This window comes from Schistocerca gregaria, chromosome 1 (assembly GCF_023897955.1).
Source record: "Schistocerca gregaria isolate iqSchGreg1 chromosome 1, iqSchGreg1.2, whole genome shotgun sequence".
In the NCBI taxonomy this organism is placed as follows: domain Eukaryota; kingdom Metazoa; phylum Arthropoda; class Insecta; order Orthoptera; family Acrididae; genus Schistocerca; species Schistocerca gregaria.
This window is the reverse complement of record NC_064920.1, coordinates 447,426,179-447,448,768: the sequence shown is the minus strand read 5'-3', so window position 1 is coordinate 447,448,768 and position 22,590 is coordinate 447,426,179. Positions and strand designations below refer to the sequence as shown.

At 42.2% G+C, this 22,590-nt stretch overlaps 1 protein-coding gene across 1 annotated transcript in view; it reads right to left on the bottom strand.

Annotated features, from left to right (window-relative positions):
• The window catches only part of LOC126353287 (fibroin heavy chain-like), a 68,956-nt gene that overhangs the window by 5,484 nt on the left and 40,882 nt on the right, over positions 1 to 22,590 (bottom strand). Inside the window, exon 4 of the mRNA XM_050002755.1 lies at positions 11,420 to 11,664. Within this exon, the coding sequence (XP_049858712.1) occupies positions 11,420 to 11,664 (245 nt within the window). The remainder of the gene's footprint in view (positions 1 to 11,419; positions 11,665 to 22,590) is intronic.

Sequence of the window (22,590 nt, the reverse complement as noted above, 5' to 3'; positions counted from 1 at the left end):
TTTGTATATTTTGCTTATTTTTTTTATAGTTCCACACAACGTCTTCGTGTTTTCTCGATTGATCTGTGTTCAGTTTTTCAAGGCCTATCCACTGTGCCAACTTATAACTAAATCTGAGTGGGGTGCGATGGGGAGGTTTCCTTGTTAGCAGCATGAAATGCCTAATGTGGACATGTACATTGCTCTTGTTGGGGAACCTGGTACGTTACCGACAACTGGTGTACTTCCGGGTATTAAGCCGAGTTTTTGCTTCAGTTTTACGCATACTTCGACGACCGACTCAGCAGTCTTGTTCAGGTTCCGCGAGTTCTGCTGTTATGTGTGCTCTCTGCCTCGACTCCAACCAACTGAAGAAGACGACGAGGTCGGTCGTCGAAATATTGTGCATAATATGGAAAAAAAGAAAAAAAAGTCGTGGAAGAGCAGTTAGCACACAAATATTCAAATACACTGAGAAAACCCGAGACATAGTGTTACCAACTAGTCGTAACTACTGACTGATTAACTTTGTCAAGAGAAATAAATTAGAGTTATCCCTGCTGCATGGGATTTTAGACAAAAATGTGGCGGTCGTGCTCCTCTTGTAGTATGAGTTCGATATATTACCAAAAATTTCACGCCATAACATATAAATGAAGATATACTCAACTAGTTTCATTTGAAAATCACGTAAATCATTTATAAGGGAAAAAATAAGTTACAGTCACAAGCTTAGTTCAGTTAATTCGGAAAGAAGCTTAAGTCTTGTGAGTAAAGTTGTCGCCATTGCAGAAGAGGTTGACGATTTCACAGTTTGAATTTTATATGCCATGAAGTGCCTCAGGCATATTTATCTGAATTACCCCTTCCTGGATGGCTGTATCACTGGAAATAATAACAACCGTAAAATTTCTATTTCTGTTCGTGCGGTGTGACATGAAGTGGAATGATCCTATAAAATTATTGTAAGGAAAGCAGAACCATGGCAGATTCATTGGAAAAATCTTAAGAAATGTAGCTCGTGTAACTCGTCCACAAAAGAGACGGCTCACGAATCACTCGTTCGATCGATACTTGTATTGCTACTCAGACTGGGACAATTAACAGGCAGGATTAACAAAGGAGATAAAGAAAATTAAAAAGCAACCTTGACCTTCGTCACGGGTTGGTTAGCAAGCGGAAGTGCGTCACAGAAGTACTTTCAAATTCCACTGCCGGAGGGTCCAAGAGAAAGGATTACTGATAAAAATTCCGATACTGTTCTTTCCAGGAGATAAATTATTGCCTTCGATGTACTTCTTGCGAAATGAATAAGACTGGAAAAAGGAGGTATTATAGCTCATACGGAGGCTTATCTGAAGTAATTTTTCCTGCCTACATTTCGCGAAAGGGTGATGATAGGGGGTTGGAGAGAGGATGAGTGATAGGCACCATCCGTTATACACCGTACTACATTAGCCGGAGACCATGAAGTCCCAGTCCCGGCCAGGCGACATCACTTAAGAAAGCACATTGCTGCAGCAATCGTGTATTTTGTAAGAGGACTTCACAACAGCTGCATTTCCAGATGGACGCTTCCATACGTCGTACACTTGGGGATAACATCAAATGCGTCTTTGGTTGACGAAAAGACTTGAAACTTCACTCTTTGAGTATATAGTAAGTATTTGCAATGATGATGTAAGTATATTATATGAAGTATATTATAGTAAGTATTTGCAATGATGATGTCAGTATATTATATGAAACTATTCCGTAGCTTATAACCACTAAGTAAAATGACATGGAAGGTACACAGAATACCTTGATGTGACGGCATCTCACACTGAACAATGCATCTCCCAGAATTTTGCATAAAGAAAATTAAGTTCGTCGTAGTCCTGCAAAGAATGAGTGATATATCCAATATTCATGTATCGTTTTATAGCCTTAGGTCTTAGTTAAATGTTTCGCAACTTAAGGTCTTAGCTAAATGTCTCGAAATCCACATGTATTGCTCAATGTAGTTGCCCCAGACCGCAAGAGTAAGAGAGGTTGATGTGCTGTAGTAGCAAAAGAAGAAATACAAAAGAAATACTTGCCGTTGTGTCGTTTGACGTTGCGTTATTTATAAATAGGTAGTATAAAACTTAATACCATGGGATATTATAAAACGGAGATTAGTAATCAACCCAGTAAAGTGACGATAAAGTAATTAGTGACAGGGACTAACAACACTTACACCAAAGAAATGTGCATTGCAGACTCCAGAGGAACAAAAAAACTACAATCTGATCAAAAACATCTGGACATCTGTTAGCGGACATGAACTGTGGGATGTGCTCATTCTTCGCCTCTAATATGGCTTGAACTCTGCTGGGGACGCTGTCAGTGAGATGTCTCACTGTTCAGCTTATTGTTCTCCAAGAGCTGAAACCAGGGAAGGTCCGTCGCTGGGGTCTGGAGCGATGTTGAAGTTCTAACTCGTCTCAAAGTGTTCCATTGGTTTCAGGCAGGGACTCTGGACAGGTAGATCCATTTCAGGAATGTTGTTATCCACAAACCATTGCCTCAGAGATGCTACATTACGACAGGGTGCACTGTCAAGCTCAGGCTGATTCAGTTAGTGTACCTCTACTGCATACAGTATACCAGCATACAATGTTAAGCTGTCTAATCAAATACTTCCACGATTAGCGTTTTCTTATGTGTAATAAGTGGAACACACCCTGTCCAAGAGAAAAGACACTACACCGCAATGCCACATCCTCCGTATTTCACCATTGGTAAGTTATGTTCTCCAGGCATGCGCTAAGCCCAGATCCTCCCACAGAATTGCCAAAGAGTATAGCTTGGTTCATCTCTCCAAATCACTAGGTTTCTGTTATACCCTGCCTGCTAGCGTCACTCTTTGCACTTCGTGACGCGTCGGTTAGCATTGATTACAGAAATGTGTGGCATTTGAGGAGCTGCACGACTAGACCTTTTAACTGCCGCACACACGGTGCTAGCTGGAGTGCTGATAGTACTTTGTAATTGACTAGTGATCCGTTCTGTCCTTCAGCACACGAGGTCTGCGTGGTCTTGTTTCAGCTGTGGTTCTTCCTTCGCGCCGGCCGGAGTGGCCGTGCGGTTCTAGGCGCTACAGTCTGGAGCCGCGAGGCCACTACGGTCGCAGGTTCGAATCCTGCCTCGGGCATGGATGTGTGTGATGTCCCTAAGTTAGTTAGGTTTAAGTAGTTCTAAGCTCTAGGGGACTGATTACCTCAGAAGTTGAGTCCCATAGTTCTCAGAGCCATTTGAACCATTTTTTCTTCCTTCGCATTTGCACTTCACATTCACGTTACCAGCAATACACCTGTGCCACTTTACAATCATTGAAACGTCCCCGATATATTTGTTTCTCAGGCGACATCCAACCACTTGTCACCGTTCGAAGTCATTGCGCTCGCCTGTCCGATCCAGTCTGCTGTTGCTGATTCTCTAACGACAACTCAGTATTCCCTGCCTCCGCTTATACTGGCGTATCCACTTTTCGTGACTTCTAGTGATCAAATTCGCGTTACATAGGGGTGTCCTTATACTTTTTGTTAGATAGTGTGTTGTAAGCAGAAGAATGTTAAATTTTCTGTGACGCTGCAGTGATTTTCGGAAACAGCGACATCGACTTCAAATGAAGTGATATCGAAACGTGAAACACACCCGCACTTGAATGAAAGTGAAACATATCTACGATCAACATTAGACACAACTAAGAGAATAAATCAGCATGCTCAAATGCCAGTTTCAAAGCTATATCGACAGCAAGTTTGGAAGTGCATCTTCTGGCTGCTTCGCCATTCGGGAGAGTAATGCTTATATTTGTATGCTGTCCTCTCCACTGTTTTACTCTTATTATTAATTAGTTATAAGGAGGATGAATTCCTTTACAAACGTGCATCTGCGCTATGCCAGAAAACATACTTTTCGTTTGCTTCTCAACTGTATTGGCAATCGGTGTAGATGTGCTATAATTGACTGACAGAATGGTTCGTAAAGGGCTTAAAATTTTTCTGGAAGTATAGTGTTCACCATTCAACAGGCTTATAATTGTTACAGTAATATATCTTCTGAGAATAATGGCCGTAGCCTCGGAATTGGCAGCAGAAACCGTCATTTACCAGCCGGATCAAAAATGGAAGACAATTGGAGGAATTGTAAACGTCCACTTTACCACGCCACAAATAGGAACATACAAATTCTATCCAGTCTACCAAAGCGACGTCTTTTCCTAATAGCTTTCTCGTGTAATTGTCATGAACGTATCGCACGAAATTCTTGTTCTCTCTGGATGGGCCTTAACATCTTGCAAACTCATTTCATGTCCTCTTTCTTCCGAAATACTCCTAAGGTCTTCCAATATTTGTATTATCTGTAGAGTTGTGGTCTACCAAAACTATAGCTCGCTAGTTTTGGTACACTATATAAATGACGTAGTAAATGATAGGATTACCGGTAGTATTGTAGCACTAATAGAGAAATAAACACAAATGAATGTGTAAGAAAGAAACTGGGGGTCGACGACTTCTCTTTGTTTTTTTGGTTGCTTGTTTTGCACATAATTAGAACCCCATATCATTCTATGTTAGTCCATTGTCTATTTTATTTCCTTACAGAAGACAAATTTCATTTTAAGAGTAACAAAAACATGTTGATCGCGTTACTCGCTTTTATGTAGCCGGAACAATTACTTTTAATGCAAGTACAGTTTACACTCACAAACGTAAGAAATATACAGCTGTTGGTGTTACTTTGCACTCAGCGGAACATTCTTAATCGTAATCAAAGGCAAGAGATTCCTGTTATTATTGGTAAATGCAAAAGTTGATTACTAAGCATTTTTTTCTAAATCTGAAGCCACGCGGGGTAGCCGCTCGGTGTAAGGCATCTTCCACGCTTCGCACGGCTTCCCCCGACGGAGGTTCGTGCCATCCCTCGGGCATGGGTGTTTGTGTTGTCCTTAGCATAAGTTAGTTTAAGTTAGATTAAGTTGTGTGTAGGTTTAGCGACCGATAACCTCAGCAGTTTGGTCCCATAGTCCTTACCACAGATTTCAAAAAAATCTGTAAGTATATTGAAGCGAAGTTTGATATATTTTTGTTTTGCAGCTTTCTTTTATTTTACTATTTGGCGAACTAATTTTGTTTTCTGGCCCTTTATGATGAATCTGTTCGTTTTCCTTATTCTCTCTACAAAGTCCCTCTGTTTCTCATTACAGCTCAACAATTTTCGAATAAAACCAGAATCAAACATTGAGAAATGCAATCGCAATTCTGCTGTGAACACCGTCCTTTTCGGGTTACGTGGCGCTTTATGTATCCTATCTCGGTTTCTAGACGGTTTACCGTTTCCGCATTTTACGGGAATACAGTAAAACATGGTGCATACCTAAAGAAAGCGATTGTTATGAGGTAACGACCGATAGGTAAGCAACACACTTAACATACTGGTAATGCAGGTACGACGTTAATTGACTAAGGTACTAGGAACACTGTCATAGCCTGTGCTTACTTATGATAGTCTATGATAGCTCGTGGTAGTTTTACGACTCTAATTACCAGCCTTCTAACAGAAAAGTCAGTAAAAGTAATTTCAACTTTCCAGCAGAATAGGTTCATTTTGTTCAAATTTATGTGGATGACAATGTTTCGCTAAATGTCTTTAGATCTTTGTTCGTTAAGAATCACTATTCAGAGAAGCATTGGACTTTTGAGGTCTGTAATGCCATTTGCTTTTTATATATTTTATTCAGTGGCGAACACAATGCCTTCTGTCAAAACATGCCTGATGGAGGTGTCTCAAAAGTCACATATAACTTCACTGATGATAATAAAAGGCGAACATCACACACTTTTCGACTATATTATAAGTTAGATCTTCTATAAAGTGGCTCTCGCTTTACAGCTGCAAACCACCAGAAATTGAACACCGACTTCTTTCACAATACAGTTTAGTCCTTGTCCAGTTTTCATTTGCCTCCTGTATCCTATTTAATTTCGATGAAGTAACGTCCGGCTAGTCTTGTAGGTGGTTTTCACACGCTGTTGCACACAAACGTTCATTGGAGCGAATGGAAACCTTAATATTCCCTGTATTTGTAACAGTATTTTGCAGACCGTCCACTCATAAGGACCAGAATATCGTAATAGGTACAAGTTATTGAACGCACATATTTCAGCAGTGGACTTCATAATGAAAGAAAGTGTGTCAGTATCTGAGCTCACTTCTCCGCTGTTTTGTTCGATTCAGTGGCAGATGTACAGTAAGCAGTCGCAGAAGGAATTTCTCAGTCGTAACATTCCCAACGTCGACCTCATAGATGAGCAGACTCACCTACTAGACGAGGACGTTGAACTTAGTTTCTCTATAATCACTTTTAGTGCGGACTGGATTTCCCACCATGTGCCACTATTATTTTTTTAAATGCAGTCTGTAACACCAACAACACGGATACATTTCGCAAGTGTGCATCGATAACAATACGTCTCACTCAACAGGTACTGTATATGTCATATGTAGGCAGAAGCAATCATTTTCACTCTGACCTTATAGAGAAGTTCATAGAAAGATGGTTATAACCTTATTCTTTAATGAACATCCAATACATACACTATGTGCTCAAAAGTATCCGGACACCTGGCTGAAAATGATTTACAAATTCGTGGCAGCCTCCAACGCTAACGCGGGATTTCATTATGGTGTTGGCTCACGCTTAGCCTTGATGATAGCTTTCACTCTCGCAGGCATACGTTCAATCGGATGCTGGAAGCTTTCTTGGTAAATGGCAACCAATTCTTCACTGAGGAGAGGTATCGATGTCGGTCAGTGAGGACTGGCACGAATTCGGCGTTCCAAAACATCCCAGAGGTCTTCTATAGGATTCAGGTTAGGACTCTATGCAGGCCAACAGTCCATTACAGGGATGTTATTGTCGTGCAACCGCCCCGCCACAGGCCGTTCATTATGAACAGGTGCTCGATCTTGTTGAAAGATACAATAGCCATCCTCGAATTTCTCTTCAAGAGTGGGAAGCAAGAAGGTGCTTAAAACAGCAATGTAGACATGTGCTGTGATAGTGCCACGGAAAACAACAAGGGGTGGAAGCCCCCTCCATCAAAAATATGACCACATCATAACACCACCGCCTCCGAATTTTACTGCTGGCACTGCACACGCTGGCAGATGACGTTCACCGGGCATTCGTCATACCCATTCCCTGTCATAGGATCGCCACATTGTGTACAGTGATTCGTCACTCCAAACAACGTTGTTCCACTATTCAATCGTCCGATTATTACGTAGCTTACACCTAGCGAGGCGTCGCTTGGCATTTACCGGCGCGATGTGTGGCTTATGAGCAGCCGCTCGATCACAAAATCCAAGTTTTCTTGCCTCCGCCTAACTGTCCTAGTACTTGCAGTGGGTCCTGATTCAGTTTGGAATTCCTTTGTGATGGTCTGGATAGACGTCTGTCCCTCTTCAACGGTCGGCGGTCTCTGTCAGTCAACAGACGAGATCAGCCTGTACGCTTTTACTGTACGTGTTCCTTCACGTTTCCACTTCACTATCACATCGGAAACAGTGAACCTAGCTATGTTTACGATGATATGTAAGCCCCTGGCAACCCCATCACGCAGTCATTTTTTACTGTAACGTAGAAAGGAACTTAATGTTTCGAATTGTACTCCCAAGAACCACACATTCCTTCTAATCAACTTCTTATCCATGAAGAAGCTTATAGCAGAGATTCTTGAAACATTCTCTAGTTTTGGGATGACACTCAGGAAATTTTCAAATTGAACCCTGCTTAATATGTAAAGATATTTATAGAATTTTTGTCACAGCCACGCGCAAAATGAAGAGCCAAGGACTTTGTCATATTAGTTACAAAATACATAACGAGTGGCACCAAAATTTCAACTTCACGTTTTTATTGGTTTATATACTATATGGAAAATATAAAACTGAAAGTGATAAAATTTCATTTGCATTATTGACTGTTAATTTAACAAGAAAGGTGTGTGGTGTGATTTTTGTTTTATTATCTTATTAGAATTCAACTCTTCACAAAAGACAAGAGTAAGCAGTTTTCATTAAAAAGTTTTTTTTCGTTTTTCTGTGTAATATTAAACATACATTTATTACATTAACTTTATCTACACTGTTATATTTTAATTAATTAAAAAATCGGATTGAAACATTCAATTTTAAACTCACTTATATGGTGCTGTTTCAGTATATGCTTAAAGAAGAGCAAAATTTCTTGCGTCTTTCGGATTCTTTTAGATGCCGTCGAGGAAGATGTACATCTCAACCAGAGTACATTAACGGAGTAGACAAAGCAGTTCAAAGTAAGTGTGCATTAGTACGCAATAAATTTACCATTGAAAATCCGAGAGCGTTATTGCAAGAACGATGAACAGACATGTTACTTCTTATTACTCGCTTCTAAAGAAATGATCACCATTAAACGTAGAGAAGTTGAAGTAGAGGCTACAATAGTCATTTCTCAGCGGACTATTAGCGAAAGAAATGGGAAAGGGGTAAATGATAGTAGTACACGATTTAACATTCACCATACAACAGAAGGTGGATGCAGATGTATACTTGTAGACGTGAACGAAACAATAGCAGTTGCAGCAACTTTATAACCGGCACACAGACGTTGAAAGGATCATAACTGTCCCATATTTGGCTTCTGTTGTATGGACTGTAAATTTTCGTTGCATGATTGCGATGTATCACGTGGTTTAAGTGCTGTCAACATTATGCGAGACTAAAGCAAAACATGCTTAACCCCATAAATTGGATGTTATTGTAATAGTAACTATGAAGGAGTGCATCGCTAATGACACACTTATGATTATATTTGCAGTGAAACCACTTCTGAGACAGGCGATAGTGCTGAATGTGTGACACTCCTGCAGGTAGTAATGTTGGGAATTGTACACAGAGAAACATCGGGAGGAAAGGAAGAAGTCGTCATCTTCTAGAGCGGTGTATTAAGTCACTTTATTTTACCGACTTCCAAACACTCAGAAATCATATGTCCTAGAACCAAAGCAGTAAACTGAGCTGTTCAAGCAACGTTCGAATTAGGAAACATTTGAAGGCAAGTAGATATGCAAATAATGCTATATAAGTAGTCGCCAGAAGCCCATTTCGCCATCCCTGGAAATTTCTGAGTTATGATCTTCATCACGCTATTTTACTATATGACTCCGAGCTAATATGGTCTGAACGGATTTCGCCTACTCTGAAATTTCTTCAGTTTTCTTGTCGAATTTAACTAATAAATATTGCTACTGTTGGCGGAACATATAGGCCTATTCAAGACAAATACTGTTCGTGAAACAAATATCCAAGAAATACGAGGAGCAGCGGTGTTTTGAAGAGTGGTACGTAGCTCAGTAATGTAAATCGAGATGAGCCTTATTCTGAAGACGACCACGAACCAACTTCCCTGACGCCCCGATTTGATCGACTGGCATCCGATAATGGAAAGTTACTGTGGCCAGACTAGACATACTTTCCATGACTCTCCACTTACAGATGCTACCGGTACCTGCAATCACCTGCGAGATTTTTACTTGAAGCGTGAACCAACGCCTTTCGAAAGCAGAAAGGGAATATCAAAGTTAGTTCGTAATAAGACAGAGCCGTTAAAGTATGAGGTTCCAAACGTTCTTTAAAAAGTACGACATCAATGGTGGCGTTGTTTGACGTAACAGCTTTTTCTGAAGTGCGCAGGGTCAAAAATTAGATTTATATTTACCCACAGAAGGGCCACGCTACGAATTTAGTACGTCTGTCATTCAGTGCACGTTTCCAATTCAACCTCAGGATACAAACAAGATTAAGAATATTTCTCTTGGATGGAGATTCATTAATGCAATGAATTGAAAACAGTCGTCCTACAATATAAATAGGTTAGATTACTGGATGAACTTTAATTTAAAGGACCTACCGTAAGTGTCTAGCTTCTCTGCAAACCGTGTTTTATAAAGAGGCGACAGTAACTCTTAAAAAAGTTCTGATTTAAAAGTAGATTGGAAAATAAAATGTATAAATCAGGTGCCAGTACTGCTTGTATTCATCAGAACAATGCTCACAAACAGAGCCAGTTCGTTTCTACAGCCGCATTTGTAATCATCTTTGGCAATGGCACACGCAAAATAATTAAGTGATTCTATTCTCTATTTTGAGAAACATTAACATCATGGTATATCAGACAGTAACGGATAAGTTGTTGACTCATACAGTACCTTATTATCAGAGTTTGTTCAGGTATTGTGTTACGTGTCACATCTCACAGAAATACGATGACATTGATTTTGATGTTTATGCTGTTTATCTATCTCGTCACACGTAGCTGTCAGTCTTAATTCTCATTGTTGTTATCACCAGTCAAGTATTAGTTTTAAATTTAGTATTTCCTTAAACTGAGCTACATTCACTAAATACGACGAATAAGCCAAATGTATGAAGTAGACTCTAGGTTGCTTGTACTACGACACTTTGCCAGTGAATATACAGCATACAGTGAAATGTTTTGTCGCTTAAGTCCTTATAGAAGGAACCCGTATATTTGGGAAATGGATATACTGCAAAAAATATGACTTCCAATATTTGGCTTGAGAACCGATTAACTATATTTCTTAAGTATCTGCAGTGTCATTGCAGACACATCATTCTCTGCATCATATTAATATTGAAATCTCGACCTGTGTTATGCTCATAGCCTACATTCTCTCTAGGAGCAACCAGCTCAAATGAAGAGGACAGTAGACTTCTATTCAGTGGCCATTGGTGGGAATACTTTTCGCTGCTTTTTAGGATTTTCATCGATTCCCTAAATTACTTAAGTCGAATACTAGAATGGATAAGGCCACAACCGAATAAACTGTAACACTGGTGGTGCAGGAGCGAAATTGCAACGCTCTGTTCGTTCCAAGTACCAGACGTTTCTGATAAACAGGATACTCGTTTGCGAAAACAAGTCCATGACGTCCAAAATCTCCGTATTGTGACATGCATCTGTTGTATTTCTTCCTCCCCAGTTTCGACAGCCAAGATGGAAGGAAAATCGGTATATGAGCCGACCCATCGTCGTTAATTGTTGCCAGTAAGTGGCAGTGTAAGTCAACCACTGATTATAATAGAAGAAACAAAACTCAGCGAATGACTTGTCAGGTGACTTCGACGCTAGTGGAGAAGACGAACATTCTCTGTTGGTGGAAACTTCTCGTATGAGACTGTTACTATATTTGGAACTGAGCAGCGAAACGTATTGCTTTTACTGAAATCACTTTGTTATTATATCACTTTTCGACTAAAAAAAAGAAAATTAGTTTGGAAAACAGCGGGTAGGAGAGATGTGTTCACGATGCTACGAACGTGAGATGATGACAGCGGCACTCACCTGAGGGTTGTTCGTAGGCGTCACCTCCAAACAGTAAGTGCAGATGCGGCTCAGGATACGCGATCGCCGGGCGGCTGAACGCCGCCAACAGGAGGAGCGCCGCCAGGGAGCCCACCATGCCTCCGCAGCTCAGCATAGCACAGCACGGGCGGCAAAGCAGCGTCTGGCTGCGCCGCGTCTCCGCTGGGCTATAAATGTAGCGCCCAGCTCGCCGTAATGACGTCACGGCGCCGGCGGCTCGCACACTGCCAACAACTGACACATGCGGTCAACAAAATTCCCCCGCAACGGAGGAGGTCACCTGTTTGTGAATGAACCGCGAGCGCTGCGATTACGTACCGGGATTCAGCGACTTTGGATTACCGACACCCATTTACACATGCTCTCCGTCACCTACTCATTTGCGTGGTTCTGCTAAGGACTGTTAAGACACACTATCCAAGTTCGTTTTTGTTTCACACATTGCTACTTATTTCTCGTCTTTATGGCGGCTTTCGCGATACTTCTTACTGGGCGTTCAGAAGACGTATTGTGCGTGAAGACAAGCAGATTTCGGTGGAAATTAATTAACTTAAAGTTTTTTCCCTTGTCTCGCTGTCATCTGTTTCTTCTTAGAAAGAACATCTGTTAAGGCTTGTGCTAAGACTTTAGGACCAGAAAATACATTTAGAACGTAATTCATGGCATTTATAACGAACTGGCGGGAAAGTGCTCCTATCGGAGCAAATACAAAAGTGCGAATATATTTCTGTTTATTTAAAAGCCTCTGACTGGAAAGTGGAGTACCATTCGCATCATTCTACTTTCCTCAGCACCTTCTAAAATTGGAACAAAAGTTTTGGTATGTGAATATACTCGCGCTTTTTTTGAAATGCAGTTTACCTTAGACTCTCCCAAGGTTCCCTAACTTTCTCTTTACACCCTCCCCCCTCCGCCCCCGACACTGTCTCCTTGCCTCTTTTTCTAGCACTGTTCTGTTACTCTCAACCATGTTCTACTGCACTGAGTCTCTCTCTTTCTCCCATGTTGTTACTGTCCCCTTCGCTCTTTCTATAATACAACAACAATCTCTTTGCCATTGCCACTGTCTTCTTCTCTCTTAGTCTTGAATAGCGTGAATATGTTTGCGTGTCAAAGTTTTTGAGAAATTTTTTTAAAGCTGCTGAGGAATTTAGAATGAGGCAGTTGGTAACCCGCTTCTCAGTTAGTGTTTTAAATAAAACGGAGCGTATACGAATTTTTTGTGCTCTGATAGGAGCATTTTTGCTTTCTTCTTTTCCCTGCTGCAGCATGCCACGGGACTCCTATGAAAATAAATGTATTGGTCAGTAAAGTTTAAACAGTTTACTTATATGAAACCAATTTCAAACCTCATACCCGATTTAACGAGCAAAAAAAATTTCCGTGTGCTTGAGTACTAAAAGATGAAGTTCCCAGATAATAACGGAGACACTTTACAGCAAATTTCTCCGTGCTACTTCACTTTATAAACTACGTTTTCGCTTCACGCCGGATTTTACGTGCATATTTCGCTCGTGGTCTGGCGGTAGCGTTCTCGCTTCCAGAACACGGGGTCCCGGGTTTGATTCGCGGCGGGGTCAGGGATTTTCCCTGCCTCGAGATGACTGGGTGTTGTGTTGTCTTCATCATCATCATTTATGCCCACTACGGTTGGAAGAAGGCAATGGCAAACCACCTCCTCTAGGACCTTGCCTAGACGGCGATGCAGGTCTCCCGCATCCTTCCCTACGCTCCTCGGAGTATGAAACCTCATCATCATCATCATTTAAGTGTACAAATGGATTAAATTTGTACTTCTGCAACTTGGAAATGGATGAAGTTATTAAGCAAGTTTTCGAGGTTGTTCGAGATCGAGATCTTAGGACCATATCGCAAAAATGTTGAGCCATTTGCTGTGCATAGCCGTCTTTGAATACTCGGCTGGCTTTTGGTCCACTGATACCGGCGAAAATATAGTAAAAAAAAAAAACACTTGTTGTGGGGTTTTCCGAGGAACTATCCCTGAGGCAATAGCGATTCGGTTAAGTTCCATCAAGCTCACCGTAGACCACATCATATGCAAGAAGAACCAGCCGATTTGTTTCACTTGCCTTTGCAGAAGGATGTGTGTAATATTCTTAATTTGACCTCGTACTGTAGGATAGTGACACTAAGGCAATCCTTCTGTTGCATATAAAAATGACCCCTAGCCCAAGTAATACCCAAAACACTTATCACTACCTTCTTATCTCCAACAGAACCCGAAGTGTGAGCACCGGAAAATCTCGTTTTAAAACGCTGCATTTTGGAACGCATTTGGTACGCATACTGTCGTATTCATATCGACAAATAAAACTTTTACGCGGCCACGTTATTTGTGGCGGTAGAATGAAAAGCCGGTTAAGTTGCAAACATTTTATTTTTCATTCGATGACTAGTTTCGGGAAGAGACCCATTTTCAAATCAACATAACAATGTAGAAAATGGATTTTCCGAAGATATCAAAAGTAAAGGTCTATAAATGCTTTTTCAGAATTTTGATAAGTCATCCAGCTCTAGCACACGTTTACTACAACATCGGGCATTCCATAGAGAGATATACTACTGTGTGACAAACTTATTTGGTTCACCTAAAATAAGTTAAGCGAGAAGTCCCTAATGCATAGTGCAAAATATTTTATATAACAGCTGAAACATGCTCTACTTTTCTTAATAACACTGTATAATTGAGAAAATTCGCCACCTGGCAAATTATATGGCGGGCAGCACATTTTCTACGGATTATTCCCAAAAATACCATCGTCAATGTATAACTAACTGTTGCATTTCTCTCTTCAGCCATCATGAACCACTATGTGCTAGACTGGTGACACCTTTCAGCAACGTAAATGTTTACATTGAGTAAGTCAGAGTTCCAGAAACAAAGTTTGAGTTGGTTGAACGGTTTGGCTTCCAGCAACTCACTTCGGCATAATTTGTTCGTCTTTGTTTTCCACTCCAGTTGCCTTTTGACCACATTATGCTGAGAACATCAACGCACCACAGAAGATGTGTGCAATACGGAACACACACACAATGTATACTCCGAAACGCCGAAGAAACTGGTACAGGCATGTATAATCAAATGCAGATATATGTAAACAGGCAGAATAAGGCGCTGCGGTTCGCAACACGCCTGTATAAAACAACAAGTGTCTGGCGCAGTTGTTAGATCGATTACTGCTGCTACAGTGGCAAGTCATCAAGATTTGAGTGAGTCTGAACGTGTTACAGTCGGCGCACGAGCTATGGGACACAGCACCTCCGAGATAGCGAGGAAGTGGGAATTTTCACTTACGATCATTTCACGATTGTACCGTGAATATCAGGAATCCGGTAAAACATCAAATCTTCGTCATCGCTGATGCCAGAAAAAAATTCTGCGGGAACGGGACCAACCAGGACTGAAGACAATCGTTCAACGAGACATAAGTGCAAACCTTCCGCAAATTGCTGCAGATTTCAGTGCTGGGCCATCAACAAGTGTTAGCGTGCGAACCAATCAACAAACCATAATCGATATGGGCTTTCGGATCCGAAGGTGCACTCGTGTACACTTGATGACTGCACGACACAAAGCTTTACGGTTCGCCTGGGCCCATCAACACCGACATTGGACGGTTGATGATTGGTAACATGTTGCCTGATCGAACGAATCTCGTTTCAAATTGTATCGAGCGGATGGGGGTGTATGGAGGCAACCTCATGAATGCATAGACCCTGCATATCAGCACTGTTCAAGCAGGTGGAGGCTCTATATGGTGAGGGGCGTGTGCAGTTGGAGCGATATAGGACCCCTGATACGTCTAGATACGATACTGACGGGTGACACGCACGTAAGCATCTTGTCTGATCACCTGCATTCATTCATGTCCATTGTGCATTCCGAATAACTTGGGCAATGCGACACCCCATTTGTCCAGAATTAGCACAGAGTGGCTCCGGGAACACTCTTCCAAGAAACACTTCCGCTGGCAACCAAACTCCCAAGACATCAACATTATTTAGCATATCTGGGATGCCTTCCAACGTGCTTTGCTCCACCCCCTCCAACTCTTACGGATTTTGGTCAGCCCTGCAGGATTCATGGTGTCAGTTCCCTCCAGCACTACTTCAGCTGTTTGTCGAGGCCATGCCACACCGTGTTGCGGCACTTCTGTGTGCTCGTGGGGGTCCTATACGATGTTGTGCAGGTGTACGAGTTTCTTTGGCTCTCATGCTGGCCAGTCAGGATGTGGTCTTTAGGTGGTTTCCTACATCCAACTAAGTGAATGCCGGGTTAGTACCCAAGTTCCGTCTCAATCTCTCTCTTTCATATGAATGAGACTACATGCAAGCAGGTGGAGTACACACATTCTGTCCCGGGGGAGTAATGGGGTGGCAACAGGAAGGGCATCTGGCAACCCGTTGAAATAACCCTGCGGATTCCGTTGATAAAAATGCCGACTTGTCTCGAGCAGGGACAAAGGAACGAGAAAAAGAGGCAGATACATTACTGACAACACATATGACCTTTGCCTTTTCGCCCTAGAGCTTTCGTTCTGAGAACGCTAGACAAGAGGGCTCTTAAATATGAGGTGGACATCGAATAACAAACTGAAGGAATTACTCTGTAAAAATGAGTCCTTGGTATAAAATGAATCAGCTACAAACTTCACCAGTTCATGGGAGTTTGGCAGAATCTGACCCGACTTTTTAGAAGGAGAACAAGTTCTATTAAAATCTTCGTGACGGCGATATATACGTTGTACCAAACAAGAATTCGAACCGAGCTCTCTGCAGGAAGTGCTATTACAAATTGATAGCGCTAGGGATGTTCGGAGAACCACGAAAGTACCGTGACCAATTTACGTCTGGGCCTATGTTTCAACGTTCACGTTGTGTATGTGCGGCGTTATTTCATTGATTAGTTTCCTAGGTATGTGCATCTACAGTGTTTAAATACTACATGCTGTATGACGTCACTGGGTAGACGCTATCCTTCTCTCCCCCGTATTCTTCACATGGATGGAACTTCTTCCTTCTAGTAGGCTACTACCACAGAGTCACCTTAACATGCCGCGAACTGCAGCTCACTCTCATTAGTTTCTAACTGTTGTATGAATGAAGATATTGGCAAAAGATTATAAATCAATGTTTCCTTGTATTTTGGCCAAAAATTTGCAGACTTAATTCCTATTATTTTTGTCTCTAATTCCAGAAATCATCTACGTGATGTATTTCTTTGCATAAGATAACTTTTCTTTGTTTTGGAACGGAAGATTAGGATGTAACATTTCTTCAACGATGACGTCACAGCGAAAGAACCTTAGGTGAACAGGACGTGAGTGGGAGAAAAATTTGGTTGTGGTTATTTTCAGTTTAAATTTCGGTAATCCCTTGAAGTAATTTACTCAACTGAAGGGGCATTTAAAAAGGATGGAGATTTCTACTCAGTGTCTTCCAGCTACCTGGTTAGTGTACAACCATTAAACCTCTTCGTTCACGATTTTAATCAGTGATTGGGGCAATTTCTTTTTACGTCTTACAGACAAGCGGTGTATTCATCAGCTCCTCTATTACGTCTCTGTCACAATCTTCACATGTTGAAAAGGTATCTTCTATCTATTTTGCAGTTGTAGTTTAACTTTACACTATTATTGATAGAAATATCAAAACAACTGATTTTCTTTATATTTTCGTGTTAACTTCTTCTTCGTGGTACTGACGATTGACGCAATGTACAACTTTTTATCACAACACGAAAGGACGCTTCATTCCAGTTCTCATGTGTACAGTTTCTTTCTATTGTCCATATTGCCTCAGTATTATGAATAATACATGTGCTGTCTGATTTTCTACGTATATGTAAGAGCAAGAACTTCTGTAACTACATTTATTGCTTTATTTCTGTTTATTCATACAGTCAACGGGCTTTACAGGTTACACCACGAGAAAGAAGCTACGTACGTGTGGAAATCGTCAAGGTGAACGTATACAGGGAGAGCTACGTAATATAAGCTCGTATTTCAGGCTGTGTTACCTTTTAACTGTCGTTAAATATAACAGAATATACTCTATTGTGTTTGTATGTTATATTTAATGTCTTACGGGTTCAACATAAAAGTCAAAATTATCAAAGGATTACAGATATCTACAAATTACAAAACTGTTAACTATATTAGTAACCTCGTTTCTACATAATGAGATAGTTTATAGAATGAGTTGCCAGCAAGACATCTTAATTTACTTTTGAATTTTGGAAATTTACTACTTTGCCCTTTATGTGTGCGTTATAGATTGTTATACTTTGCTGCTATGAGAGATGATGCTATGAATTACGTATATTGCCTGAGAATTTCAGCTAACTGCCAGATTGGTTCCCTGTATATGGTCACCTCTGTTTATTTTCTCCGACTACCTACGAATGAACTAATACTAAAATCGACGTCAGCGAGACATTAAACGAACGTTCCTTCGTTCCTAAGAATTGCTGCGCCAGAAAACAGGACTCCCCTCTTTACCAACAGATAGAGAGATAAATATAAATAGATAATGTTTTGTGTCTTCATTGCAGCTGCCATGCACCAACCACCTCTTTGGGGTCAGTATCTTAAGCATCACAATCGCATCAGTATGCAATAGCTCTTGTCCTGAAAATGGCACGTATGGATGGACGCACTCAGATTTGTGTATAGGAACAGGAGTATTACAAAAGGCATTCCTACTTATTGTGAGTTGTCCGGCAAAAGCAACTGACTCTGGGCTTCTATACTGACACCTAGCGTGGATGGTGTCATTAATGCTGGAGTTGTCTGGGGCAAACCTTTGTGGGGTTTGTGTAGTTGGTGATGGCTGCAGCCTACTGTGGCTATCGTCAGTAGAGCCGTTGGTAGAGGCAGGTAGTGTTGATGGTGTTGTCAATAGGGTCACCCCACTCCCCTCCCCTCTCCCTCCATGGTTGGTAGCAACCTATGATGAGGTGATTTCCACACGTGCAACTCATTTATATGGTAGCAGAGAGGTCACATCCAATGGGCACATGCAACATGTGGCGATGGAAGGCTTGGAATACTGCACTGAGAGTATCAAACGAATTAGAGCAGGTCTAAGCTCTGAGGTGTTGATGGCAGCCTATTGTGTATGGTGAGGTGAGGCGACGAACAGCAGATTTACGCTAAGCTGCAGTGTAGCATCAGGATCGTTCAATTCTAAAACAGTGTGATGACATGTTGTGGTGTATGCCTTCGGATCGTTTTAAAAATGTTTATCTTGAACATATGAAGATGAATACAGGATGGTGTCTGCTTGTCTATGCCTTTGTAAATGTAGAAGTTGTTGACCTGACGTGAAGTAAACATATCGCACACTCAGTCGCGGTAGTGTGTGGACGACCCTCGACCGCGAAGAATTTTTTTTCACTGCAGCGCTCACCGTCATGCTGAGATGTAACCTCCCGGATGACGACAGGTAAGTATAACAATGTAAACACTACGGTCAACCACGTTTCAGGGACAATAGGCCGTGTTTCAGCAGTTGTAATACAGGTTTTTCCAGTTTAAGTTTTCATTCAAATGTAAGCCAAATAGCTCTGAACGAGTCCAAAAATGGCTCTGAGCACTATGGGACTTAACAGCTATGGTGATCAGTCCCCTAGAATTTAGAACTACTTAAACCTAACTAACCTAAGGACATCACACAACACCCAGTCATCACGAGGCAGAGAAAATCCCTCACGCCGTTGGAATCGAACCCGGGAACCCTGGCGGGGGAAGCGAGAACGCTACCGCACGACCACGAGCTGTGGACTGAAGGAGTCCCCTGCACATTAAAAATGGTGGGGGATGGTTCTTAACATGGTGTATTATCACAGTGGAGAGCAATGCATTCTCTACTACGAGATCCCATGCTGACCACAAAATTGGCGAGTTGTTGTAGTAGAGTGTGCCATCCCTCCGCAAGCGTGGCTGACAGCTGCTGGTCGGTCGCTGGTGCAATACGTGCTGCGGTACGGCTCCACAACGCCCTCACACGTGCTCGATGCAGTTTGGGGAAAAGGGGAGGCCAGTCAAATCACCAAATATCTTCTCGCTTCAAGACATCCTCCGCCTGCGCAGTTCGAGTCATTGGCCCACCGTCGTCCTTAAAACTGAGGTCAGGTCTAATGTACCCGAGACACACGCGATAGGACGACGACTGCTGCATTGTCAAACAAGTCCTGGCGATCGATGGTCGTCCAGTCACTGTCGCGGCTAAGTTTGGGAGAGGTTTACGTATCGTCAGATCATCGGCCTCTACATTGACAACGGCATAGCGGGAAAGTACAGAGTCGCAATAACGTTGACCACTGAGCCTACTCTTGGAGATCAGTATGCCTGTGCAACATTATGCCTCCCCACACCATAACAAGTGGACAGCCAAAAAGGTTCTGTTGGACAATGTTCCTGAGTGTACCTCTCGCATATAAGAGTGTGTCCAGCATTGTCGAACAAAACCATTTCAGTGGTCCAAGTGTTATGGCTTGGGAAGTCGTAATGTTTCATGGACGTATTGACTTCGAGACTTTCGAACACGGCACACTCACGGGTCATTCTTATTGTGACACTGTACTCCTTTCCCATTTTACAATTTTTCGAGGGTGCATTCGAATCTCACTTAATTTTCATGGATGACAGTGCGCGACATCAGCAAACAGCACAGTTGTAGGAGCTCTTTGAACGACAGGATATCCGACGAATGGACTGGACTTCACGTTCCCCCGACTTAAATTCCACCGCTTAAGCGTGATATGCTTTGAGAGACATACTGTAGCACGTCCATATGCACCAAAGACCGTGCAGCGGTTCTTAGCCGCACCGGTGGAGAAATGGAACGCCCTACCACAACAGCTCCTTGCCAACATTGTGACTAGGGGTGCGGGCCCGTTGAAGAGCATGCATTGCCGTCCTCGGGATTACAGGCGCTCTTAATTGCCACTTACTGCGATTTGTTTTGTCCAGGGGTCTATTGTAGACCGCGATGACTTCGGTGCAATTGCTGTCTTTGAATAGAAGTGTCATTTCTGTTCCTCTCATTTCGCATTGTTTCAGTTACCTTGTTTACTATACTGCAGCAGTTTCATCCACCTATGTTACTTGACCGTCAAACATCGAGGGAAACTTACGTTCAATCTTAATTTACGCACAACAATGTAGTTTCTCTTTGAACTGCTTAATTACCATATCTAAAATAACTTTATACCTCCTTCTTATTTTGTTATAACTAAATCAGTAGTTTTAGGATTCATGTATTTCATGTGTTATGGGGGGATGCTTATGTGAAAACTCTTGAAGCTCTTAAAAAAACAAACATTATTAACACTCCAGAATCGGATTTTCACTCTGCAGCGGAGTGTGCGCTGATATGAAACTTCCTGGGAGATTAAAACTGCGTGCCCGACCGAGACTCGGACTCGGGACCTTTGCCTTTCGCAGGCAAGTGCTCTACGATCTTTCTTTTTTTTTTAATTCTTTATTGATCTCATTTTGTTCTATTTTGTTCGTTGTATACGATCGGCGCGGACGTCTCATGACACCCGTTCAGGTTGTTCGCTAAACCGTTCACTCAGCTTTTTTTATTACAGAGGATAGCTAAACCCTCTGACCGAACACGCTGAGATACCGTGCCGGCACCATTTGAGCTACCGAAGCACGACTCACGCGTGTTCTCACAGCTTTACTTCTGCCAGTATCTCGTCTCCTACCTTCCAAACTTTACAGAAGCTCTCCTGCGAATCTTGCAGAACTAGCACTACTGAAGTAAAGGATACTGAGGAGACATGGCTTAGCCACAGCCTGGGGGATGTCTCCGCAGTATCTCTTGTCACCTTCCAAGTAAAGTCCTCGAAAGCGCCCTGAAAACGAATGAAAATCTGTTGGGCCAAGTCGGGACAGGCTGGAGAATGATCGATGACAGTGACATTGTTGCAGAGCTCGTGTGTGGTCTGCCATTGTCATACTGAAGGAGAGAGTGCTCCATGTTTGGACGAACTCCTTGAAATCGTGATTCGATGACAGCGGGCTGTTCGTCACACACCGACATAGTTACTTTCCACACCGTCATGTTGCAGATTATCATTCGTAGCCCTCTAGCGGCAGAGGGCTGATAATATTTAGACATGAAGAAGAAAGATGTCGGGCGATAATAACGTTTGTTTTTAAAAAGCTTCAATAGTTTTCACATAAAAAGTTCGAAGGCATTACTTTTCAGCACACGCTCGGCTATACACAGACTGTGGAGACAGAAGTCATGGGATAGTGATACGCACATGTACATTATTGCATACACAAGGTATAAATGGGCAGCGCATTGGGGTATCTGTTGTTTGCACTTAGGTGATTTAGGAGAGCAGTGGCGTTTGCATAGTCAGTGCTAACAGACAAGGGAAGCTCCGTGAAATAACCGCAGAAACCATTGCGGGACGTATGCGAACGTATCTGTTTGAACAGTACGGCTATGGCGGCAGAATGACATCAACCGTAGTGCCTCTCCTGGGTACGTGATCATATCGGTTGTACCCTGGACGACTGGAAAACATTGCCTGGTCAGATCAGCCCCATTTTCAGCGTGTAAGAGCTGATGGTAGGGTTCGAATGTGGCGCAGACCCCACAAATCCATGGACGCAAGTTGTGAACAAGGCACTGGGCAAGCTAGTGGTGGCTCCATAATGGTGTTGGCCATGTTTAGATGGAATGCTCTGGATTATCGGGTAAAACTGAAGCGATTATTGACTCAAAATGTTCGGCTACTTAGAGACCATTTGTAGGAATTCATGGACATCATGTTCCCAAACACGATGTAATTCTTATGGATGGTAAAGCGCTACTGTTCTTCGCGATAGGTTTGAAGAACGTTCTGGGCAATTTGAGCGGATTTGGCCACCCAGATTGCGCGAAGGTTTATGGGACGCAATAGAAAGATCAATTCGTGCACAAAATCCTGCAGCGGCAACACTTTCGCAATTCGCTATGGAGGTAGCATGGCTGAGAATTTCTGCAGGGGACATTCAACGACTTGTTGAGTCCATGTCACGTCGAGTTGCTGCATTACGCCGGGAAAAAGGAGGCCCAACACTATATTAGTGTGTATCCCACGATTTTTGTCACCTCAATGT